This window comes from Pelodiscus sinensis, chromosome 16, assembly GCF_052426305.1.
Source record: "Pelodiscus sinensis isolate ZL-2025 chromosome 16, ASM5242630v1, whole genome shotgun sequence".
Lineage (NCBI taxonomy): Eukaryota > Metazoa > Chordata > Testudines > Trionychidae > Pelodiscus > Pelodiscus sinensis.
In genome coordinates this window covers 7,412,729-7,439,444 of record NC_143067.1, presented here as the reverse complement: position 1 = coordinate 7,439,444, position 26,716 = coordinate 7,412,729, and the positions used below count along the sequence as shown (strand labels likewise).

General features: G+C 49.1%; 1 protein-coding gene across 1 annotated transcript in view; it reads left to right on the top strand.

Annotated features, from left to right (window-relative positions):
* The window catches only part of TCOF1 (treacle ribosome biogenesis factor 1), a 77,512-nt gene continuing 50,796 nt past the window's right edge, over window positions 1-26,716 (top strand). The window contains exon 1 of the mRNA XM_025179029.3: window positions 1-111. Coding sequence (XP_025034814.3) covers window positions 16-111 — 96 coding nt within the window. The 5' untranslated portion in view covers window positions 1-15. The remainder of the gene's footprint in view (window positions 112-26,716) is intronic.

The window sequence follows — 26,716 nt, the reverse complement described above, 5'->3', positions numbered from 1 at the left end:
CTTTGAAGGTTCTAGATGCCAACTGACGCAGGTAGACAGGCCCAACTGGAGAGGGACGTGCAAGGAATGGGCTCTCCTGTGAGCACGCACGAGAAGGTGAAAAAACGGGAGGTAAGAGGAAGAATCGATAAGCTGAACTTAGTAGCAAGTGGAGAAACAAATGCAAAAACAGGAACAGGAGGGAAGCCACGGGCAGCCGTAAAGAGGTGGGAGGAGTTGATGGGGTGGAAGCAGCAAAACGTGAGGGGAAAGGAGAAAGAATTAATGACAGTTATTATAAGAAAGGGCTTGATGCTGAGTTGTGCCAGCTTATGCTTGGCACAGCTGGGGGAAGGGCATAAAGTGGCACTTCCTTCTAGCCCCCTCGGTCCTGCTGCCCGGCTGCAGGGGGAGGCTAGGTTCCATGTTGCCGTGAAGACGGAGTGGCTTATGGGGGGATCCGTCCAGGACTGGCCTTACCATGAGGCAAACTGAGGCGGCCGCCTCAGGTGCCAGACTGTGGGGGGGGGGAGGGCACCACTAGGACCCAGAGGGTAGAAAATTGTGTCTGCTGCTAGTGCAGCGAGAGGGCATGGGGGCGTCATTTGAGCTCACCGCCTCAGGTGCCAAAGCGTTGTGGGCTGGTCCTGGATCTGTCTGCTCTCCCCACAGTCTCTTTGGGTGGAGGATCTGAGGTCATTTTTCCCATATCTTTGCTCTGCCTTATAGCTCTGACACTACGAGGGTCACTCTCTTGTGGACTATGTGACCTGTTTGCTCCCCCTGATTCTCGTTCAGTCAGAGAGAAGCTGGCACTGGGTAGGCCTTGCCATCACTCACATCTTACGCCGGCGTTCAGCTGCCCTGAATGGCAGCAGAGCTGCCACGCAGAGAGACAGACGCATTCCTTGGAGCGAGGGAGGGATTGGAGTTCTACACTAGCCTTGGTAGCAGTTGTTACACACTGCTATTGAGCAGAGCTGCTGGTAAGGCGAGGATTTGGCTCACTGTGGAGGTGGCCGGTAGCCATGCAGCCACACAGGCGATGCAAGCCTTGGGTAATTGCAACACGCATCCCCGGAGATGATGAAGTAACAAATGACATATTGGCGTTCTGGGAGCAGGCGGGTTTCTGCCAGCTGTGAGTGCCTCTCAGCGGATGATTTATGTCTCATAGAGTTTAGAGGTAAAAAAAGAAGACCCGCTTTGGTTTTGGCTTTCTAGTCCATCCTGCCTGCGAAGACGAGAATGATTTGTGTCGGTACATTTTGTGGTGCTTTGTCCAATCTAGTCTGAAAAGCTGCCCTGGAGAGATCAGGGACCACTCGTAGGAAGTATCCCTTGAAATCAGCTTTAGTGATCTTTAATTTTCTCCCATCACTTCTACTCATGCCCTCCTTACCCCTCCTCCTCCCAAAACCACCACTTACCACCTTCTCTCTGTAGCAGGCATCACTGGCGGGCACTTTTTCTTGTGGCCTCGCCTAGGGCCTGATCTGGAATAGAATAGAATAGAATAGAATAGAATAGAATAGAATAGAATAGAATAGAAAGACTCTTAGGGTATGTCTACACTACAGCACTAATTCGAACTAACTTAATTCGAATTAGTTAATTCGAACTAAGCTAATTCGAACTAGTGCATCTAGACCTAAAAACTAGTTCGAATTCGCATTTTGCTAATTCGAACTAGCATGTCCACATTGAGTGGACCCTGAACCGAGGTTAAGGATGGCCGGAAGCAGTGCCGGCAGGGCATCAGATTAGGACTTAGAGTGTGGAGCTGCTGTCTCAGGCTAGCCGAGGGCTGTGCTTAAAGGGTCGTGACTCCCACCCTGGACAGACAGTTCTCAGGGGTTCCCTGCTTGCAAAGCAGTCCTGGCTTGGAGTGCCCTGAGTGCCCACACGGCACATCACAGCACTCGGCCATCAGCCCGGCTGCACTTGCTGCAGGCTGCCATCCGGGGGGGAGTCAATCGGGGGGCTGCAGGAGAGTTTCCACCCCAAGGAGCCCGCAGAGCCACCCCAGTCCTCCTCATCGGGGGCTCGTACCCAATTCCTCCCTCACCTCCTTCCACTTACCCCTCCCTAGCCCCCCTTCCTGATGTACAAAATAAAGGACACGTGCGATCAAAAATAGAAACTCTCTTTATTGAACAAAACTGGGGGAGACTGGGAAAAGGAGGTGGGAGAGGGGAAGAGAAAGGGTGGAAGAGGGGAGGGCAACTAAAATGATCAGGGGTTTGGAACAGGTCCCATATGAAGAGAGGCTAAAGAGACTGGGACTTTTCAGCTTAGAAAAGAGGAGACTGAGGGGGGATATGACAGAGGTCTATAAAAGCATGAGTGGCGTGGAGAGGGTGTATAAAGAAAAGTTCTTCATTAGTGCCCATAATATAAGGACTAGAGGACACCAAATGAAATGAATGGATAGCAGGCTTCAAACTAATAACAGAAAGTTCTTCTTCACAAAGCAAATAGTCAACCTGTGGAACTCCTTGCTGCAGGAGGCTGTGAAGGCTAGAACTAGAACAGAGTTTAAAGAGAAGTTAGATCAAGTCATGGAGGTTTGGTCCATGGAGTGCTATTAGCCAGGGGGTAGGAACGGTGTCCCTGCCCTCTGTTTTGGAAAGCTGGAGATGGATGGCACGAGACAAATGGCTTGGTCATTGTCTTCGGTCCATCCCCTCCAGGGTATCTAGTGTTGGCCGCTGTCGGCAGACAAGCTACTGGGCTAGATGGACCTTTGTTCTGACCCAGTATGGCCATTCTAAGCTCAGGACTTAGGGTCGGGGGTCTCACTGGACCCCCTTGATTTTCAGCTATCCTGCCCTAGACGGCCACTTTCCTGTGTCTAGTGTGGAGGTCGTGGATGAGGTCCACGATGTCCGCACTAGCCCAGGCGGGTGCCCACCTCTTGCGGCCCCAGGCAGGCTCCTGGGAGCCGCCAGCCTGGTCCTGGGAAGAGGCGGAGGACTGGGTGGCAGCGGGTGGCTGGCTCGTGTTGTGCCAGGTGCAGGGTCTGCTGGCTGGGTTCTGGCAGACTTGCACCTGGCACGGGCACCATAGCCAGACCGTGCCCCTTTAAGGGCTCCGGGGCCAGGAGGGGGGCAGAAGAGTTTCCCTGGTGGTGCCCAGAGTGGCCACCAGGGAAAGCTGGGGAGGGCTAGCCTCCCACTAGTTCGAATTAAGTGGCTACACAGCCCTTAATTCGAACTAGTTAATTCGAACTAGGCGTTAGTCTTTGTGGAATGAGGTTTACCTCGTTCGAATTAAGCGCTCCGCTAGTTCGAATTAAGTTCGAACTAGCGGTTTGCATGTGTAGCGCCTATCAAAGTTAATTCAAATTAACGTCTGTTAGTTCAAATTAACTTTGTAGTGTAGACATACCCTTATTGATTTCAGTGGGCTTTGGCGTAAGTCCTTAGAGATTGCTTTGCCAATTAAGCTAGCCATAGCTAGGATGGGACCCTGAAGTCCTTACTCATTCCAAGGTCCCATGGGAATAACACATTCAGCACTGGAGACTTAAGCACCAAAGAGACTGAGACAAATTGGAGGGAATTCAGAGGTCATCAAAGGTCCTGAAAGGCTGGCAGGAATGAGGAGAGGCTAAAAACTTGCTGGGCAAATCCTGCAGTCCTTAGGCAAAACTGTATCAGCTTTTTCCTTGACTTTCTGCATCATGTGTTCCTATTGCTTCTTGTAATGCCTCCCATCTCTACCCCCAGCACTGGTATTGGCATTGACATCTTGTGCCCAGTGCTGCTGATATGCCCCTGCATTCTGGCTGTTTTACAGATGTAATGTAATTAAAATCCCCATCTGAAACCGGGGGATTAGGCGTTCGTCTAGCCTCTCCTTAAGGTCAGGGTCAAGTACCTGAAGTGGAGGGCAGGCAAACCCCGCAGTGGGAGAAGCCAGGCAGGGTGAAGAGCAACATTTCCGACAAAGCCAATTGACGGTTTGTATTAATTATGCAGAGATGAACCTTGACCGAGCTCTAGGAGGGGTCTCTCCGGCTCCACAGCTCGCACAGTGCCTCCCATTTGCTTCATATCTTGCTCTAACCAAGTATTTGAAAATTAGCTTTCTCTCTCTCTATCGCTCTTTTTAATTATTATGTAACCTGGGGCCAGAATGAAAATAATCAACATTTTTCCTGCATTGGCTGCCACAACCCCCCAGCCTTAATCCCTGCATGCTGGTGTTTGACGGATACAAAATCTGCAGCAAATAGATTACACACCTGGGCTTTGCCTATTTCTTTGTAGCCATGCTTTACTGTAAGGGCCACACAGTGAAGTTTAAAACCAAGCAGCAACCCAACCCACACCCCCTTTTTTTTCAGACCCTTCTTGGGGAGCTAGCCCCTTAGCGTGTCAATACTGCCTTTCTCTCAGGACTCAATGGGGCATTATTAACAGCAGGGTTATTGAAAGCAGAACTCCTGGGTTTTTCAATGGGAGCTCTGTGCAGGGCAAAATATTGCGCAATCTGTTTTCATGGGCTGCTGGTTCCCTTTCCTCCCCCATGCATGCACCCTCCCCATGCACACACCTAACCTCCCAGCCTCCAAATGAAAATACGAAAGGCGTTTAATAAGTCCCATTTTTCCTTCTTCATAGCAAGACTTTTGACCTAATAGGGCATCAGGGTCTAGTCCAGGCCTGAACTGTAGACTGCGTTGCTCTTCTTGCCTTAGATGTTTAATGGCTTCCGTTCTCCCTAATTAATGTGTGCTTTTTGGAGGGGGGGAAGTTTGATGAAAGAGCCGAGGCAAGTCGGGAAAAGAAAAACTCAGTCTAAAGGGTAGCGGGAGCTTGTTGACTGAAGCAAAACCCAAGCAGAAACTCTCAGAGCTACATGGTAATGAAGTGTGCTTCCGTTTATCCACATTTCAAGAAAGATGTGGAGAAATTGGAAAGGGTACAGAGAAGAGCGACAAGAATGATTAAAGGCCTAGAGAACATGACCTATGAAGCCAGGCTTCATGAACTGGGCTTGTTTAGTTTGGAAAAAAGAAGATTAAGGGGGGACATGATAGCGGTTTTCAAATATCTAAAAGGGTGTCACAAGGAGGAAGGAGAAAATTTGTTCCTCTTGGTTTCTGAGGACAGGACAAGGCGTAATGGGCTTAAAGTGCAGCAGGGGAGGTTTAGATTGGACATTAGGAAAAAATTCCTAACTGTCAGGGTGGTCAAATATTGGAATAAATTGCCAAGGGAGGTGGTGGAATCTCCCTCTCTGGAGATATTTAAGAACAGGTTAGATAGACATCTGTCAGGGATGGTGTAGACGGAGCTTGGTCCTGCCTTGAGGGCGGGGGGCTGGACTCGATGACCTCTCGAGGTCCCTTCCAGTCCTATTATTCTATGATTCCATGATTCTATGATCCCTGGGAGAACAGTGTGGAAGTGGGATATTTCCTATGATGGTGTGCGTATGCTTCTATAGATAATGGTCTCTTAGCATTTCCATGATATCGGCCCCCAGTTACAGGATTTTGAACTTAGCTGTAAAAACTCCCTCCAGGCGGATACAGCAAATTCAAACTCAAAAAGAACAAATTCCCGTTAGCAATTTTGCAATTAAAAAAGAAGCTTTGACTTTTAAACACTTGGGTAAATAAGGGGGTCCAACTCTCCAGCCATCCTAGAAATGGACAAAGGGTCCGTTTCAAGCAATCGTTATTCTGATGGTCGCCCCTGTCCTGTTCAGTCCGTCAGTGGTGAACCAACTCCCATTCTTCCAAGTAGGGGTCACTATTTATAAGCATTTGTCTAACAGTGGTGGGTCAAGATCCACTACCCACTTAACTCAGCAGAAATCACTCCTTTGACTTCCTTCAGCTTGGGAGCAGGTTCTTACTGAATCAGGGCTTGTTCACACAGCAAATTATCGAGCTCAGAGTACCCGGTAGAGTCATATCCTTAACGTGCAGTGATTCACCTTGTAGACAAGCTCTTGGTCTTCGCTTATGGGTGGTTGGTGACCGGTTTGTGTTAATTATTCACCATATTCCTCTTGAAGTTGGTCACCTAAGACACATGGCATTGTCTCTGTTCCTGTGCTGAACAGCTGGTAGGTGACATTAAAAAAATCACCCTTTACCTCCCATTAATATCCAGCGGTACCCTGGACCAGGTGGTTTTCCATTCCACGTGAAAGCATGGGAGGGAAGGATGGTGGTTTTTCAGGTGCCTGCGGGTGGCAGCTGTGGGTAAATGCTGGTTTTTTGATGGCAACCACCACAAAAGAGTTGATCAAAAGCCCCGACGAAATTATATGTCTCAGGACCCGTTTGTACGTCTGTGGAAGAGTCAGCGGTTTCCAGGCTACAGTGACTCACTCTCATTGAGACAGAGCCAAGGAGACAATAATCGGTAATCTTTCCCAGTCATGGCGGTTGCTACAGCCGTGCCCTCTGATGTCAGACAGAGAAGCTGTAAGAGGGAATGTGTTTTCTACACAGAGTGGAGCCACAGCACAGTCTGTGTCCCCTCTGGAAGGCTTCCAGCAGCCCTCAATGAGAAACCAGCTCTGCTGAGCATTCCCACCCCGGGATGACTTTCTAGAACCCTTTTGGAAGCCTAGTGCCACATGCATATCATTTGTGCCGTTCGAAATAAAAATCATCATCATAAAAATGCACTTAAAAGCTGTCGAGCGCTATTAAAGCAATTTCTTAGTGTAAACCACAGCGCCTGCTAACACATGTTCGACTTGGCTTGGCCACACTTCAAATCAAAGGCCAGCAGTTCTCCTGACCCCACCACACCAGCATGAGAAAAATAAAAAACAAAATATCTAAATAAAAGATACTTCCTTTCCTCTGCTGAAGAATTTTTCTTCCATTTTTGGTCACTGGTGTTACATCTCAATTACTCTGCAAATCGCTTTCATTCTATGACTTATAAATATTTGTTCTCTGGTTTGTTTGCTTTCTCCCTCTTTTCACTTTGATAGATTTAATTCCATCAACTACAGCTCCTTTATTGAATATTTCTGTCCGCCCGATCCCTGGGTAAACTACAGCTCAGCTTCTCTCCTTAATGACGGGTGTATTTTCTTTGAAGAGCTGACAAGCTGGAGAGGAGCCCGTGGGTTTGGCTCTGCTCCTTTCTCCACATGCCTGATGCTTTCTGCATGGCTTCAGCGCACTCCATTCTCACTCTAACTTGGACCCAAGTTTCCAGCGTTGGACCTGAAATGCATCCATTCTTAAGGCAGCATGCTGGGAGCTGCTGCTTCTATGGAGAGACTGGAGAGCAGCAGGGCGGCTTGTATTCTTGTTCAGGTTTCTAAACATATTCGATTTGGTGGAAGTGTTTAGACAATGGTGCCCAGAAGGATCTTGCGGAGATGATTAGACGAGATAGCAGGAGAGGAAGGCCTGGATTCTTGGCCATGAATTGATAGGAGGTGCAGGAAAGAATCTTAACCTTTCCTGTTCGGGGTAACTTTTGAATATCTGAGACCAAAGCTTAAATTCATTCACCTCGAAGTTTTTCAGGTTCTTTCATAGAATCATAAAATATAGAACTGGAAGGGACCTTGAGAGGTCATCAAGTCCAGTTTCCTGCCCTGAGGGCAGGATCAAATACCATCTAGAACAGATCATCCCTGCTGGGTGTCTGTCCAACTTACTCTTAAATATCTCCAGTGATGGAGATTCCACAACCTCCCTGGCAATTTATTCCAGTGTTTAACCACCCTGACAGGTAGGAAGTTTTTCCTAATGTCCAACCTAAACCTCCCTTGCCGCAATTTAAGCCCGTTGCTTCTTGTCCTGTCCTCCGAGGCCAAAGAGAACAATTTTTCACCAGGGTTTTTAACCGTCCAAGCTGTTTTATGTCTGTCTCTCCCATTGGTCAGGCTCTATGAGCAAAGGGGCTGACCCTTTCAGTAAGGAATGAGTGGTTCCGGTTGACTGCAGGACCCTTTGGGCACATCTACACAGCAGCGTTATGTGGAACTCCTTGCCAGAGGAGGCTGTGAAGGCTAGGACTATAATAGAGTTTAAAGAGAAGCTAGATAATTTCATGGAGGTTAGGTCCATAAAAGGCTATTAGCCAGGGGATAGAAATGGTGTCCCTGGCCTCTGTTTGTCAGAGGCTGGAGAGGGATGGCAGGAGACAAATTGCTTGATCCTTGTCTTCGGTCCACCCTCTCTGGGGCACCTGGTGCTGGCCACTGTTGGCAGACAGGATATTGGGCTAGAAGGACCTTTGGTCTGACCCAATACGGCCGTTCTTATGTTCTTATTTGAAATAAGCTAAGGCGGGAGGGATAGCTCAGTGGCTTGAGCATTGGCCTGCTTAAACCCAGGGCTGTGAGCTCAATCCTTGAGGGGCATCTGGGGCAAATCTATTAGGGATGGTATTTGGTCCTGCTGTGAGTGCAGGGACTGGGCTCAATGACCTCTCAAGGTCCCTTCCAGCTCTATGAGATAGGTATATCTCCATATATAAAAAAAATTATTTGGGAGTTTTTATTTCAAAATAGCTTCTTCCGAAATACCGCTGCTGGGTAGACGTACCCTTTTGGAGCTTGAAGAGTAGGTCCAAAGGCGGCGAAAGGAAGCAATTAAGCCTTTAGCAGGGTTGGTTCCTGGCCGTGCTTTCCATATCCTCTGACCTCGACACTTGGCTGCAAGGGCGTATTGATTTTGGACCATTCTAACGCTATTCCTGACAGGATTATTCATGGGACACACAGTAACTTCTCACTTCTCCAAGCATGTAAAATGTTGGCATGACCTTCAGCCTCGTCCTGGCTGAGCGCGAAAGAACAGTTCTTCCCAGCACCAGCCTGGCAAATGTCCCTCAACGCATAAAACACACATCCCCCTCTGCTACAGTGAGAGGGGCTGAGAGCCGCCTCTCATTGACTTCAGAGGGGCTTTGGATGAGTCCCAGTATGTGCTAATGTTCTTCCCTCCGTTGCCCACCCAGTCCCTCTTTCCGGACCTCTTGCCTGCATTACAAGCCAAGACATGCTCTGCCAACTCAACTGTTGTACCATCTGGACCCTCTACTGCTCAGGCAGCCTCCCCAGCCTTGCTCTGGGATGAACACTCGATGCTAAGTGGTTTTCCTCTTCTCCTGTAATTTTCTTCTTAAGTAACACTTATGCTAGCAGGCAGCGCAGCCAGAGAGCCAAGGCTTAAATGGTATGAGCACATTATTTCTGCACACGGGACACACGCCACCTTGAGTGCTTTGGCACTTAACTTGCCCAGTGTAATAGATTTCTCTCTCTCCCGGCTGGAAGAAGAAAGGTCTCCCTTTATGTTTAGTTGCGTTTCAGGACTGAGCACAATACGCTCTATAGTTCACTCTGGCTGCCATCAATCGTAGGCGATTTACATCCAGTCTGGGCACCACGTTCTCTTCCTACTCCTGGTGAAGCAAGGGGGCCAGCCCACCCATTTCTTCTGTCTCCGCAGCCGTCAGGCTCCTTCGAGCTCTCTCCTTTGCCAGTTTCCATCTCCCCTTCCAGGTGGGAGCACTCCAAAAGCGGTCGCTGGGTTTTGCCTGGCAGGAGACCTGAAGTGCCCAGAGCTCTGCCTCGGATCCCAAGAGCTCTGTCTCACAGTGAGGTCTGCAGAAGTAGCCAAGGCATGGAGCATTAAAAAGAAAAAACAAACCCCCTTGGCTTGGCTCACACCCCTGCCTGAAACAAGGAGCGCTTTCTCGTTTAGGGACCATGCGGCGGGGTATGGCAGAGGCAGCAGGATCACCTGATCACTGTTTATTTATAAGCCATGTCTGGTTCATAGAAAGGAAAACACACCTGTCTGCACTGGGCCCACGCTAGCACCTGTACTGGATTCACAGGAGCCGGTTTCGCCACAACATGTTTTCCTTGTGGCCCTGGCAGCCTTTGCTGGGGTGGGAGATTTCTGGAGATAGGAATGGGTGTTGTTTTCCCTTTGGGGGAGCAGGATGGGAAAGCCCCAGCATGACCTTTTTCAGCTTGCTCTTGGAAAGCCGGTGTCTAGGACAGAGAGATTGGAGCAGTGAGGTGCAGAGAGACCCCATTCTGAACCCCCTAATTAGTGATGAAGATACTGCCCCATCTGCATTGAGACTGAGGGGGGATATGATAGAGGTCTATAAAATCATGAGTGGTGTGGAGAGGTTGAATAAAGAAAAGTTATTTATTAGTTCCTATAATAGAAGAACTAGAGGACACCAAATGAAGTTAATGGGTTGCAGGTTTAAAACTAATGAAAGAAAGTTCTTCTTCACACAGCGCGTCGTCAACCTGTGGAACTCCTTGCCAGAGGAGGCTGTGAAGGCTAGGACTATAAGGGTATGTCTATACTACCACCCTAGTTCGAACTAGGGTGGTTAATGTAGGCATCCGAAGTTGCAAATGAAGCCCGGGATTTAAATATCCCAGGCTTCATTTGCATCTTGCCGGGTGCCGCCATTTTTAAATGCCCGTTACTGCGGACTCAGTGCCCACGGCTACACGCAGCACAGAGTAGGTAGTTCGGATTAGGCTCTCTATTCCGAACTACCGTTACTCCTCGTGGAATGAGTTCTAACCCAGAAAAGTGTCAGAGACTCTATGAAGTGAACCTGAGACTTTGAGGAAGGTACTAAGATACTATGGTGATGAGATGCAGTAGCTAGTTAGCTAGAGAGGTGGGTGGGGAGAGAGAGAGATGAATGGTTATGGAGAGATGATTATGGAGGAGGGTCAGTGGGTCAGATTGGAAGGAACGAAACTCATTAGGCATGTTCTAACTTCCAAGTCTGTTTGTGATTAGATATGAAAAACAACCTGAAGATGGGTCAATACCAGCTGGTCCAACTGAATTGCCCCAGGGTCTGTTTCCCCAGGGCAGTTACAAGGAACTCCCAGTAACATCAGTACCCAGAGGCAGGAGAACAGAGGGCTTGGACTTGAGGAAGAAAAAGGCTTGTGTGTGATGACTCCAGGCAGGTTAACTTCCTGGCCCCTCTCGTCCCCTCTGCATTCTGCCTGTCAATAGCTACTTCACACTGATCAGAATGGGTTGAAGGCTTGATTCGTGACTAGTCCCCGTGACCGCCTGTGGCTACCATCAGGCCCTGCGCATTCATTAGCCTGCAGTGTGTAAGCTAGCTGCGCTGTGGGGCTTTTTTCCTCCTTTTCAACTAATGTTTCAATCTCAAGGCACGCGCCAAGGCTGGGGTGGAAAGTATGTGAGGAAACGAGAAAGGGGATAAGCCATTGCCATGGCGAAGGGTCGCCGTTCCATGGATCACTTGTCGGGAAGTATTTTAGAATATGCAAATAGCCAGTTCAAAAGTTGCATTACTTAACGCGCAAGGTATTAATAACCCGACGAACGAGATGAGAGCTCTTTCTCCAGAGGATGCCAGGAGCACAATTGCCGCCTTGTAAGAGAACAGCTTAATTTCTGTGGCGCATGACAGATTAAAACGAGAGTGGGTGGGTCTGGTATATTATTCATCCTTCTACATTTCTAAAAGGAAAGGAGTTGTGACAGCAGCGCACGGGGCTCTTTGAAGTCTCTTTTGAGCCCCAGAATGCCCAGGGCCATTATACTGGGGGAGGGAAGGCAAGAAAGAGATGGCATTTTCACTAGGTATGTTTGTACTCCCCTCTGTACTGATTTTATAAGGAACTGGCCTTGCTGCTTCTGTGACAGCCTCATTGTGGTCAAATCCTGAGCTTCTCACTTACAGCTCAACTCTCCATCCCACAGCAGAACCCACTGGTGGGTCCTAAAGAGGTGGAAGCCTTTATGAGTCTCCCAGGTATATAAAATCATGACTGGTATGAAGAAAGTGATAAAGAAGAGTTATTTGCTCCTTCCCATAACATAAGAACTAGGGGTCACCAAATGAAATTAATAGGTAGTGGGTTTAAGACTAATAATAGGAAGTATTTCTTCATGCAACACACAGTCAACCTGTGGAACTCCTTGCTGGAGGATGTTGTGAAGGCCAGGATTTTAACAGGATTCAAAAAAGAGCTAGATACATTCAGAGGATAGGTCCATCAATGGCTATGAGTCAGGATGGGCAGGGATGGTATCCCTAGCTGGGAATGGGCGACAGGAAAGGGATCGCTTGATGATTCCCTGTTCTGTCCATTCCCCTTGGGGGCACCTGGCATTGGCCACTGCTAGAAGACAACATACTGGGATAGATGGACCTTTGGTCTGACCCATTATGTCCGTTCTTATGACTGCTCCCCAGTTGGGAGCGATAGGAGGAGGGTCCAGCCCCATGGTGGAACAAATCACAGGGCCAGCCATAGCCACCCTCTCCCACCAGATCCTTAGTGGAGGTCAGAGCCATTAGTGTGGAGTCAAGGAGTATAATTCCACTACTTCTGCCAGTTCATAAGGACTGCCCCCAAATACTGTTGGAGCATTCCTTAGCGTCTGTGCAGTGAACCCTTCCAGCAATTGAATCTGGATTAATGTATGGAGATTGCATTCTTCACTCCTGAGTGGGAAATGGACCAACATCTCCCTCCCGCAAAAATCAGTTTTCATCAGCTGAATTCAGCGGAACACGCCAGAGTACTTTGCTTAAATGGAAAACTCTAGGAGGCATTCTTGAGGGACCACATATTTCATTTGCAACTAACCCCTCCAATAGGAGCGATATCCAGGGAAACGGTTAATGCCGAGCAACGGAGAGTCTAGAACAGCCTCACAAACGGACAAACTGATCAGGATAAACTGCAGTTAGTAAACTACAGGCAGCCAGAGACTGTCTGGCAAAGATGAAAATTGCACTTTTAGACAAGACATATGGCTGTCCACAAGAAAAGTGGGGGATTAGCGGAGCCAAAGAGAGAAAAGTGCTGCCACCAGACCAGAACCAAATGAGAGAGAGATTTGGGAATGTCTTCCATTAAAAATCAAAATGGTTCCTTAGAAAAAATCTAAGTGACCCACCAGAGACCTTTCTAAAATCCTCGCCACCCTTCTATCTAGGTATCCAGCCATCAAGGTCAATGAGATTTCATTCTCGTGGAGCGTTTGTACAAGACCTGAAACCCAGACTCCTTGGCTATGTCTACCCTGCGCCCATTTTGCACAAAAAATATGCCAATGAGGTGAAGCATGGAACATCGCCACACCTCGTTTGCATAATTAATTAGGCTCTGTTTTTGCGCAAGAGGCTTTTGCGCAAAAAGGAGCCATCTACATGGGTCCTTTTGTGCAAAAAACCCCTCTTGCACAAGAGTTGTTCTTCCTGAAAAAAAATGCGGAAGAACGGCTCTTGCCCAAAAGCCTCTTCCACAAAAATGGAGCCTCATTAATTATGCAAATGAGGCATGGCGCTATTCCATGCTTCGTCTCATTTGCATATTTTTTGCACAAAATGGGGGCAGTGTAGACATAGCTCTTGAGTTTTAAATCATGCTCATAGACCGTGTGACTTCTGTAGCTAAGCCACATATTTGCTGAAGGGTTTTGTGGCAGAATCAGGCCAAGAGGGCTGCTACAGAGTGAGTAAAAGGCAGCCCCAAAAGCGTAAAACGCCTGCTAAATAGAAGTGGTGGGTGACAGGACAATTAGAGGCAGCTAGTAGAGAACTGACCCAGGCAGATTGGGGCCAGCTGACTCCACTTCTGGCCAGATGGAGGCCTTTAAAAGCCTCCCCAGTTGGCAGGTGAGGTAGAGAAGGAACAGAGTTTGTCAGTAAACCATAGCAGTGGTAGAACAGAAACAGCAGGGGAGGGAGGAGTGGCTGGGTGCCCTACCCCAGAGACCAGCTGCATGCCTTGACCCCTGGGGAAGGGGTCAAGAGGCTGACCCCAGCAGGGATCTGGGTAAGAGAGGTCCTTGCCACAGGGTTTTTTCCAAGTTGTAAGTAATGGGTGTAAGGAATAAAATGGGTGCATTCTTAAGGGAGCTAGGGGTTGAAATGCTCCCTTTGAAGCCTCTTGCAAAGCTCCCATCAACTTCAGAGGCGAACTGTACACCCTCTTGGCTAAGCAATGCAGGCAACAGGAAGCATGGAGGTGGGAAAAGGCCTCTGGTTGCCCTGGCTGTTCTACAGAATGCTTGCACAGAGCATAAACATCTCCCCTTCTGAGCCATGCTCACGGTGATGTTCAGAAGGCTGGTCCTCCTTCGACCAGAGCTGGAATGTCCATTGGTGTTAAGATCCTTCACCACGCATCAGTACAAATGGCAGAGAGATTCTGTCTGAGCAGACTGGGTTACTCTGGGGAGATTGCAGAAATCAGACTCCGGGCCTCTGCTTTGGGTGTATAACTTGAAACACCCAGAGAAGTCTTTGCATTGAGTGGGGGATATTGGCTTACGGTGCTTTAGAGGTTGGCTTCGGAGAAATCTATCTGACTTGGATAAGGGTTTTAGATGCAAACCAGAAAACTCAGGCTAGTGACAATATGTGTCGCCTCTATTTTCCTGGGGTGAAATCTTGTCCCCATTGACATAAAAGGCAAAAATCCCTCTGCCTTTCACTACAGATATGTTCAATGTCAGCTGCTTAGGTGAACTCCTTGGCTAAGCTACATGCCAATCTAATTTGATTCAAAGCCATCAAGTGGCTGCCTGTCAAGAAGAGAGCTCTCTCTACTGAGAAAACAATGTTATATTTAGTGTCACTGGAAATTTCACTTCCCTTTCTTTCAGTCTTGAAGCTCATGGGGAAATCTCAGCCCATATAGAAGCAAGCTGTGGGGGGTGCTTGGTTTTGTTCTCCTTCCAGGTGTGCCTTTTCAAGTCACTACAAAAGAGCTTTGAGTTGGGATGAAAGGTTACTCCTACTGTTGGATTTATAGAACAATTCTCTTGGGCTGTTGGAAAGTGTTGGGAATGATGTGACTTCCTGGTCTCGGGTGCCACGTTCTTGGGTGAAGGGGGAAGAACTGGCTTCTTAAAGATGGAAATAACACAAGACCTCATCCCTTTTCCAACGCCTGCCCATGGCAGTGCCAGGCAGCACATACAGAACACTCCCCGAGGACTCCTCCAGATGCACTGGGGTGAGTTACGGGACTCAAATTTGTCTCGCTCATTTCTGTCTGTGCAGAAATGAGCTTGGGCATATGGCAATTCCCAGCACTAAAATATATTTCTGGGAAGCCAGACTTGTCTGTGTTAAGACATGGATTCAAGCAGTATCGAACGCATTGCTGAGTAGATCTGGAGTCAAGTCAGTGTATTCACATGGGGGACTCCTGTTTCAGATTTCCCATTCATCTGCTAGCAGTGTGTGTCTTGGGAAGAGGCCTGAGCAAGGCACACCTCAGTGAAAGAGACTTTCCAGATGAGGGATCTGTTTTCCAGTATATAAGAACAACAATGCCTTGCATTTATAGAGCGCCTTTCCCTCATAGGCCATGTCTACACAGCTGGACTAAAGTCAAATTAAGCTATGCAACTTGAGCCACATCAATTGCGTAGCTTAAGTTGAAATAGCTTCATTCTGCTTTTGGTGCTGTCTACACAGCATGAAATCGAAGGGAGAACACTCTTCCTTCAACTTCCCTTACTCCTCGTAAAATGAGGGTTACAGGAGTCGGAGTAAGAAGTCCTCCAGCTCCACATTATTTCCAAATAAAGACTTGTCGTGTAGACGCGCAATATGTTATTTCGGAATAACGTCAGTTATTTTGAAATAACACTGCTGTGTAGAGGTACCCGTAGATCTCAAAGTGCCTTGCAAAGTTACTCAGGGTCATTATTCCTATTTTACAGGAGCGAATGGTAGGAACGCTGCAAACCCATTTCAGCTCCATGCCATATCCTGTGGCGTTTTCTCTACCGAAGTCCAATGCACCATTTAAAGATTGGTTGTTGGCAGGTTTAAAGTCCCTGTGTCACTACTGCAAAAAGTGATTCATTATCATTAGCAGAGATGACATAAACTTGCTAATAATAGGCCTTCCAATCCGACATTTCATTCAAGATAAAAAATTAGCGGAACCAAATCCAGTCATGCTTCTGACAATTATAAATGGAATGATATCACCCATGTTTATATCGCCTGAATACTGTTACATAAATGAAGGCAGTAATAGAGATATAGCCGTGTTAGTCTAGTCTAGCTGAAACAAAAAACAGGACTATGTAGCACTTTAAAGACTAACAAGATGGTTTATGAGGTGATAAGCTTTCAAAAGCTCATCACCTAATAAACCATCTTGTTAGTCTTTAAAGTGCTACATAGTCCTGTTTTTTGTTTCATAAATGAAGGCAGGAGTTCTGGCTTACTCCACACAGGCACCCAGGGGAAAATGGAATTCATGGAGGTTAGGTCCATCAGGATGGCCAGGGATGGTGTTTCTAGCTTCTGTTTGTCAGATGCTGGAAATGGATTACAAGAGAGAGATCACTTGATGATTCCCTGTTCATTCCCTCTGGGGCATTGGCCACTGTCGGACACTGGGCTAGATGGACCATTGGTCTGACCCAGTGTGGCCGTTTTTATGTTCTTATGAACTCGTAACATTAGCTGGAAAATAGTGAACGGGAGAGGGGGAACTTTGGCTAAGTGTTAATTAATTTCTATCTGCCAGAAAGCAAAAATGGATGTATCAATTCCCAAATTAGAGAAACAAGGGGAGCGAGGCACTATTTTTTCTTGGACCAACTTCTGTTGGGGAGAGAGACGTTTTCAAGCTTGCACTGAGCAGAGCTCTGTCTTTTGCCAACAGAGTTTAGTCCAGTAAAAGATCATTACCTCACCTCACCTTAATTCTCTAATATCCTGGGACTGACATGACTACAACAACCCTAAATTTCCATATAACATACTTATCTCCTGCGTGGGAACAAGGGGTTCCAGGATTGGAGAGGTGGATTTGGACATAGGTTTTGTGGTACTTGTATCCATACCTGGTAGTTAAGCTATTCCAGTTACCCAAGAAAGCCCCAAGACTGATAACTGCAGGGTAGTCAAACCCTGGAGTCACTCGCTGGGGCGCTGGGTTTGTGATTATTTGCCCGATTAGGTACAGTTTGCTTAATCCTATCATGCAACAAGACCCTGGTTGCTAACACTCACCAGGGAGCCAACCATATTCAGGATGCTGGTAAAACTGATACTCATTTGCTGCTGGGAACATCAGTACTTTTCTCAATCAGGCCTGCCAATGGGGAGGGGGCAATGGGGCAATTGCCCTGGGGCCCAAGGCTCCTGGCCACTGCTGTCACTACTGTGACAGTGGCAGCAGCTGGAGCCTCGGGTTCTTTAAATTGCTGCCAGAGCCCTGCACAGCATGCTCCAGGCGGCTCTGAAGTTCTGGCGGGGGCGAGAGGCGCATCGCAGCATGCTCCAGCCCCACCCTTTCTGCCCAGTGCATCTGTTGGACCCCCAGTTCTTAGTAGTGGCCTAGCAACTATTTTTTCAGGTTTTGAGTATAAAGATGTGTGTGTGAGAGAGGGGGTACGTCTACACTACAGCGCTAGTTCGAACTAACTTAGTTCGAATTAGTTAATTCGAACTAAGCTAGTTCGAACTAACGCATCTAGAACTAAAAACTAGTTCGAACTAGCGTTTTGCTAGTTCGAACTAGTAAGTCCACATTGAGTGGACTCTGAACAGGGCTTAAGGATGGCCGGAAGCAGTGCCGGCAGGGCATAAAAGGAGGACTTAGAGCATGGAGATGCTGTCTCAGGCTAGCCGAGGGCTGCGCTTAAAGGGTCCCGACCCCCACCCCGGACACACAGTTCTAAGGGGTGCCCCGCTTGCAAAGAAGTTCTGGCTTGGAGTGCCCTGAGTGCCCACACTGGGCACATCACACCACTCGGCCATCAGCCCGGCTGCACTTGCCGCAGGCTGCCATCTGGGGAGAGGGAGTAATTGGGGGGCTGCAGGAGAGCTTCCACCCCCAGAAGCCCGCAGAGCCAGCCCAGTCCTCCCCATCGGGGGCTCGTACCCCATTCCTCCCTCACCTCCTTCCACTTGCCCTTCCCTAGCCCCCCTTCTTATTGATGTACAAAATAAAGATAACGTTTCTTCCAACATTGACTCTGTCTTTATTGAAAAAAACTGGGGGAGACTGGGAAAAGGAGGTGGGAGAGGGGAAGAGAAAGGCTGGGAGAGGGGAGGGCAACTAACATGATCAGGGGTTGGGAACAGGTCCCAGATGAAGAAAGGCTACAGAGACTGGGACTGTTCAGCTTAGAAAAGAGGAGACGGAGGGGGGACAGGATAGAGGTCTCTAAAAGCAGGGGTTGGGTGGAGAGGGTGCATTCAGAAAAGTTCTTCCTGAGTTCCCATAAAGAAGGACTAGAGGACACCAAAGGAAAGGAATGGGTAGCAGGCTTCAAACTAGTAAGAGAAAGTTGTTCTTGACAAAGCAAATAGTTAACCTGTGGAACTCCTTGCTGCAGGAGGCTGTGAAGGCTACAACTAGAACAGAGTTTAAAGGGAAGTGAGATAAAGTGATGGAGGTTGGGTCCATGGAGTCCTATTAGCCAGAGGGTAGGAGTGGTGTCCCTGCCCAAAGTTTGTGGAAGGCTGGAGAGGGATGGCACGAGACAAATGGCTTGGTCATTGTCTTCGGTCCATCCCCTCCAGGGTCCCTAGGGTTGGCCGCTGTTGGCAGACAGGCTACTGGGCTAGATGGACCTTTGGTCTGACCCAGTACGGCCATTGTAAGCTCAGGGCTCAGTGTCGGGGGTCTCAGTGGACCCCCTTGATTTTCATGCACACCTGGTCCTGGGTGGCCAGGCTGGCAGCTCTCCTGCCCTAGACGGCCACTTTCCTGTGCCTAGTGCGGAGATCGTGGACGAGGTCCACGATGTCCGCACTAGCCCAGGAAGGTGCCCGCCTCTTGCGGTCCAGGGCAAGCTCCCGGGAGCCGCCAGCCTGGTCCCGGCAAGAGGGGGTGGACTGGGGGGCATCGGGTGGGTGGCTCTGTGCCGTGCCAGGTGCAGGGTCTGCTAGCTGGGTGCTGGCAGGCTTGCACCTGGCACGGGCACCGTAGCCAGCCCGTGCCCCTTTAAGGGGTCCGGGGCCGGGAGGGGGGCATAGAGTTTCCCTGGTGTTGGCCAGAGTGGCCACCAGGGAAACCTGGGGAGGGCTAGCCTCCCACTAGTTCGAACTAAAGGGCTACACAGCCCTTAGTTCGAACTAGCTAGTTCGAACTAGGCGTTAGTCCTCGTAAAATGAGGTTTACCTAGTTCGAACTAAGCGCTCCGCTAGTTCGATTCAAATTCGAACTAGCGGAGCGCTAGTGTAGCGCATAGGAAAGTTAGTTCGAACTAACGTCCGTTAGTTCGAACTAACTTTCTAGTGTAGACATACCCAGAGAGAGAGACATGCAGGGCCATCTTTAAGAGACAGAGACGCAGGGCCATCTTTAAGATTTCTGGGGCCCTATGCAGTACTATTAAATTGGTGCCCGCTATACCCGAAGGCAGCCCGAGGGGGGGTGTCAATTTTTGAGAGCTGTGATGTTACAATCTTCAGCAGCAGACCAATGAATTATTTTAAACTAAGGTCCTGTCAATTAATAGAGTAAATTCAGAAACTGACGGTTTGCACCTGGGGTTGGCAAATGCCTGTTCATTGCCACTGGAACGGTTCTTTCCTAGGTTCAGTGCTCTGCAAATAGCTCGGGCAGGCATGGTCACTTAGCTAGCTTGTCTCTGGAGGAAGCAGAGCCACCAAGCAGGGATAGGAAGACATGGACATTAAGACCCAGGGGTGCCCCAAATTTTTGGGTGTCCTACACAGCTGCACATTCTGCGCATGGGTAAGGATGGCCCAGTAGACACAGCTGGTTTCTATCTCTGTATCGGTTTATGGTGAACCATGGTATGTGAACACCTCCTGTGTGCCCTCCGGCAGTCTGTCATGTTTGAAAAGCCCCAGGCAGCATCACCTGTACTGTACTGTGTGCAGCTGGAAAGCCATGTGCTGCCTGCCACTGTGTTTCCTTGACCTCTGCAGACAGGGAGTTTTGTGAGGCCCATGCCAGCCAAATCACGCTAGGTACCACTGAGACTGCTCCAGATAAGAGCAAGGAAGGCTGGAGCATGACCTTAGAGCAGGGGCGAGGAACCTTTTTTGGGCTGGAGGCCACTGACCCACAGGAAAATCAGTCGGGGGCCACACAAAAGTGAGAAGCAATAAAAAAAAATCCACCTCACTGACATGGCACTAGGGTTGCCAGATGGTCTCCCAAAAATACCTGACGCAGTATTTTTTGGTCGAGCAAAAAAAAAAAAGAAGCCCCCCCCCCCCCGTTCTGGGGCGCTCAGCCACTCCCCTTTCCCCCGCCAGGCTTCTGCGCAATCACAGGCTGCCAGTGCCGATCGTGGCCCCGCCTTCCAGCTGCTCCCCCTGCCCCCGCCAGGCTTCCGTCCGGTGCGCAGCTGGAAAAATCAGAGAATACCGGATATTGCACATGTCCAGTATTCTCTTTTTTTTACCAGACAAAGAGCGCAAACACCAGGCTGTCCGGTAGAATACCAGACCCCTGGCAACCCTACGATGGCACCTGACTGAGAAGCAGAAAGACTCTCCCCTTACACAGCAGCGCCTGGGGGGCGGGGCTAGTAGATTTTGTGGAGCAAAAGCCTCCAGACAGTGCTTTACTGCGCCAGCCAAGGGGAGGGGCAGTGGAGAGCCGCTTCCGCGCCCACCAGACGGAGCCCGTGGATTGGATCTGGCTCTGACTCGCCTGTCTCCGGCCTGTGAGGCATGGGGCTCCTCCCCCCTCCACGGGGAGCTGGCACTGGTTCCCCATCCCTGCCTCAGAGCATGGCTCTGACATAGCACTCAGACACGCTGTCCAGGGGAAACAGGCTAGATCCATGTGCACAACACGTGGGTTTAAACAAGGTTGCAGCTCGCAGGACCTGGCTCCAAGCCCGAGCAGGGTTTAACAGGAACACTGCATCCTGAGGCCCAGCCCCGAATGAGAGGAGAGAAGCAGGAAGTGAATTCAGAGGCACCTCCTGTAGACATCCCGGCTGTGTCTAGACTGGCCAGTTTTTCCGGAAAATCAGCCACTTTTCCGGAAAAACTTGCTGCTTGAATTTCCGCAAAAGCACTGACAAGCTCATGTAAGATTGTCAGTGCTTCTTGCAGAAATACTATGCTGCTCCCGTTCGGGCAAAAGTCGTTTTGCGCAAAACTTTTGCGCAAAAGGGCCAGTGTAGACAGCTCAGATTTGTTTTCCGCAAAAAAGCCCCAATCGCGAAAATGGCAATCGGGGCTTTTTTGTGCAAAAGAGTGTCTAGATTGGCACGGACGCTTTTCCACAAAAAGTGCTTTTGCAGAAAAGCGTCCGTGCCAATCTAGACGCTCTTTTCCGCAAATGCTTTTAACGGAAAAACTTTTCCGTTAAAAGCATTTGCGGAAAATCATGCCAGCCTAGACGTAGCCCCCTCCCCCGCCCCCCCAAGGTCACCTGCTTCTGGATGTGACCCACTGCCAGTCCCCCACTGGAAGAGAGACAAGATTGCGCTCTCCACCCTGTTGGAATGGAAGGCTTCAAGCCACTTTTGGTACATTAGCTCCTTCTTTGGCAGTCCCAACAATAACACAGAGGGAGGCAGAGTGTCTTTCACAATAGGCCCCACTTGCTGGCCCCTTTAAGCCTCAGATGCAAGTCTGGCCCAGACTGTTCTGCCTGGACTTTCCAAACTTCCAACATTTCCTCCTCCCATCGATTCCCAAACCTCCCCTCTCCCCCCCCGAATCTGCTTACCCAAGCAGGAGCTATCCCCCCCCCCCTCCAATGAGCAGCGTTTCATCAGCCTACATACTGCTTACGCCGATAAAATGTGCTGACTTCACCAACTGGAATCTGTTCCCGCTACGCTTTCCCTGCCAGATGCTCATCCAAACCAGCCTCTCTGTGTCCAAGGACTTGAACATCTCCTGGCCACTAACTCTGCGAATTGTAGAACAACGAAGCATTTCGACAGCCAAGGTCAACAAGAGAGTTTGCTGAGATTTTTTGCAGTATTAAGCAGCTGAACCCAGAGCGAGTTTGATCGGACCTGTTTTCACCCACAATTATAAAATTCCAGCTCATTAATCGGAAGTGAACTTTCATTCACACATGGATTTGTGTGCGGGATGTAAATACGAATGAAGTCATTCTTCATTATCCCATAAGCCATCTCCAGCCTCCTCTTCCTGCCTAGAGGAGGATGACCGCCTCTGCTTCCTCGAGGCCCTGTGCTTTGACAGTCCACTGGGCTGAGGAGACTGCCCCACAGGGTTCATGGCTGGGCCACTTGAAGCGCTCTCGCCATCCCATGGGAAACTTCTGCAGCTGCCCCAGCCCAGGCATGAGTGGGAAGTCTGAACCTTCCCAGGAGTGAGGGGATTAAAACTGGCCCCACCCTCTCTCGCAGTAGGGCCCCATGACAGGCCTGGAGTGGAGTGGAGTGCTTGGAACAAACCTGGAGACGTTTCACTTGGCCCATTCGAAAGCTGAATTAAACATCTGCCGTTGTCTTGGAAAACGCGAAGTGCGGCATCTTATTGCTGCTCATATTCAAAGAGCAAGTGACCTCTTGAGCCTCCGCGGAGGAAATGATTCTCGGAGCTGGCAAACATATTCCACAAGCACCACACGTCTCTCTGCATGCACATGCAGATCACACTGAATATCACCACACCCCCACCCCAGCCAATACACATCCTCTGAATGCACACAGTTCACAACCACCACAACAAACACGCCTCACCACTTTCACCACACAACACATGCACCCTGTTGCGTGTGCATGCACACAAGGCGCACCCTCATTACACTACCCAGCCCTAGCAATAAACACGCCCACGGCACACAACCCCTCCTGCACACAGCAGTGAACACATGTAACTGAGTAATCTTGCTGCATATTTAGCAAGCAGTAACAACGAGGAGTCCTGTGGCACCTTAAAGACTAGCGGATTTATTTGGGCAGCAGCTTTCGACTCACTTCATCAGCTGCATGGAGACAAAGTGGGTTTTACCCACAAAAGCTGATGCCCAGATAAATCTGTTAGTCTCTAAGGTGCCACAGGACTCCTTGTTGTTTTTGCAGATACAGACTAATACGGCAACCCCTCTGAGACTTGTTACCAAGCAGTGTTCAATCCGTGGGCGCGTACAATGGTACGATGGGATGAACCCTCCCCTACAAGTGATGATAGCCTCCTACATTTTCTCAAGTGTTTTTCCTTTAATCAACCAACTCTACAGGAAAGGGGCAGTGAATGGAAAGCGGCAAATTTACACCTCTAAGCACTCGTATTATCCCTACACCTCAGACCCCCACAGAGGCACAGGAGAAATCATTACAACAGGCCACTCAAAGGTTTCACAGTAAAGTCCCAGTTTCCACCCTGGTTCGCGCTCCTCACCAGTCCCGTCCCAACAGCCTTTGGTCAGATGCTGAGACCAGAGAGTTTGACATTTGCAGCAGTGCAGCCATTTTCATCCCAGAGACAGACGATGCCATAGCAGAGCTGGCTGGAGATCCCTTCAAAGCCCACACCCACCGGCCCAGCCTCTGGGAAAGTGGGGGAGGAGTGAAACAGCCCTGGCAACCTCCCAAGCTCTTTAATCTTCGGATGGCGCCTCCGGCTCTTGTTTAGAATCACTGTGCTGTCCCCTATGAAACAAAATAATAAACCTCAGTTGGCAACAGCCTTTCATTCCCGGCCAGTGGCCGCAGCGTCTGGAAGGCACAAGAGAAAGCAAGCGAGAGACAGACACGCAACCGATCTTTGTGTTCCCCAAAGAAGGACCAATGCAGCAGTGAGGAACACGGGGTTCACGAGGTGCTGGACTCCAAACATAAACATGACAGGCTCTGGTGTCTTGTCGATTGGGAGTGGAGGGACCTAAGGAACATACGTGGGAACCTGTGGAAAAGGTACACGCTCCCGCGTGTGGGTAGGCACTCCGTGAGAACAGGATGTCCCACATCACCCTGAGGGAACCCTTTGGGAAGGAAGGTATGGGGGACTGCTGGCCCTGAATTCTGGGCCACAGGACTCTTAGCAGATATATGTGCTGACCTGCCACCCAGGAACCTGCTCATGGTTGCTAGGGCCGAAGCTGAACACTAAGGGTACGTCTACACTAGCCCCCTAGATCGATCTAGGGAGGCTAACGAGGGCGACCGAAATTGCAAATCAAGCCCAGGATTTAAATATCCCGTGCTTCATTTGCATGTTCCCAGCCGGTCGCCATTTTAGAAATTGACTGGCCCGAAGTAGCTGCCCGTGTCTACATGCGGCAGTGAAACGGGATTCGGATTTAAAGCCCCTAAATCGAATTAGCAGGTAAACCTCATTGCAGGAGCAATTCCAGCTAATTCGAGGTAGGGCTTTAAATCGGAATCCCGTTTCACTGCCGCGTGTAGACACGGGCAGCTACTTCGGGCTAGTCAATTTCTAAAATAGCGACCAGCCGGGATCATGCAAATCAAGCGTGGGATATTTAAATCCTGGGCTTGATTTGCAATTTCGGTCACCCTCGTTAGCCTCCCTAGATCGATCTAGGGGGCTAGTGTAGACATACCTGGTCAGAGAGCTCCAGTCCTGAAAGCGGGTTGGCAGAATGCTGCAGGTTCTGATTGGTCCTCAGCTTCAATATCAACCCAGAACAGGTACAAGAAGTTGTCCAGGCAACAGAGATCCACTCTGCTCTGGACTGCACGCCTGGTGGCACCCATAGCTTGATTTCTTGGCATTCGACTCATGGTTCTGATCTCCTGTTTATCTCATGCGACTGATCCCTTGGTGCCCTGACCTGGCCTGACTCTGGTTATCAATCTATGGGTCTGCTCTCCTGTTTATCCCCTGCTTCTAGTCTGCCAGTATCCTGACTCAGCTGACTCTTGACTCCTGTCTCATGACTGTGGACTCTGGCTCTAACCACTAGGTCTGGCTGCCCATAACTTGGCTGTGACAAATACATATGGACCCATAGTCTCCTATAGACAACCACCTAACCTCAAGATGATTCTTACCAACAACCACAGGACATACCACACTAATACCAACCCCGGAACCTTCCCTTGCAAGAAACCCCGTTGCCAGCTTTGTCCACATATTCACTCTGCTGATACCATTATTGGACCTAACCAATTGAGTTATAAGATCAAGAACACATATTCTTGCTCATCCAGAAATATAATTTATGCCATCATGTGCCTAAAGTGTCCGTCTGCTATGTACATTGGATAAACGTCTCAGACACTTTGCCAAAGAATTAATGCCCACAAAACAGATATTAGACAGGATCACAAAGAAAAAACAGTTTCTTGCCATTTCAACCAGAAAGGGCATTGTCTCAATGACTTGATTACCTGCATCCTGCTTCAAAGACCTTTTAACACCAGACTTGAAAGAGAATCCTCTGAACTGTCATTCATGCTTAAATTCGACACTTTATGCCTAGGTCTAAACAAAGACATTAATTATCTTACCCATTACAAAGATAGCTTCCCTAATTATCACCTCTAATATCATTAGCTCACAGACATTTACCTCCCCCCTCATCTCCCTTTTGTTCTGAAATTTGATTTGTCCTTTTCATATGTGTTCTTTTTTTTTTTTTTTAATTGTATCCTTTAGTATATATGGTTGTGCCAATTTTCTTCCACTATTTGATCTGAGGAAGTGGGTCTGGCCCACGAAAGCTCATCACCTAATAAACCATCTTGTTAGTCTTTTAAGTGCTACATAGTCCTGTCTTTTGTTTCAGCTACACCAGACTAACACGGCTACATTTCTATCAATATGGATGTGTGTACTCCAGCTAGGTGTGTAACTAGAGCCTCACCAGTCGGGAAGGATGGCTTTCTCCTCTTGTCCAGGTTATGCTTATAATTGATCTTGGTCCCCTTGGGAGCCCTTATAGCAAAGCCTCTACTAATTCAAACCATGCCTTCATTCCACCCCTCAGCTGACTGGTTTCCCTTTGACTCCTCCTCTCTTCCCTTCTGGTCCTTTTCTACCCTTCTTCTCCCTTCTTCACCCTGTTAGGTGTGTTCCCAAGGATCCATACTCTACCTCTTCCCTCTAGCACCCAGCTCGCGCTGCAGAACCAGCTGCATCAGGTCTTGAGAAAGCCGGCAGCTGGAATAAATTCGCTTTTTTCCGTTAAAAAAAAAAAACTTCAGCCAAATCATAAAACAGCGTCCAGGCTGAATAGAGACAGGTATCAAAGCTCCCAGCCTGAGCCAAACCCTTCAGCACGGCAGCAACCCGATCCTCCTTCCATGCCAGCAGGAATGAAGACCAGACCAGGGGTGTGAGAAACCGCAACACACAGGCCAGGACTGTCTCCTCCATCAAGGGCTTTGCACAGAAATCCAAATTCTACCTGAATCGCTTCCTGCTAATCCTCCGAATCCCAGCCCATGTCTATCCTGGAGCTCACAGCGGGTGCAGCTCTGTGCCCTGCTAAGCCAGCGGGAGAGCTCTCCTGTCGTCTTGATCCATTCCCAACGAGCATCAGGATCTGTCAGCAAGAGAAGCTCTCCAGTGACGTACACAGTCCCCAAGGGAGGGTGGCTAATTCACATCCCCATGCGACATAACTTAGGTTAAGCTGGACTTGGCCACAGTCTTACGTGTAGAAGTCACACAGCCTGCGCCCAGCTCCCTGCTGAGCTCATGAGCACTGCGCATCCTGACAGCTCTTCTTCAATTGGCTTTGCCCACCATCCGCCCTTTCAGAAATGCTGCAGGATCTGCCCCTGAGCTGGTGCCCACCACGACCGGGCCTTTCATTTGTAAACAATTCAAGC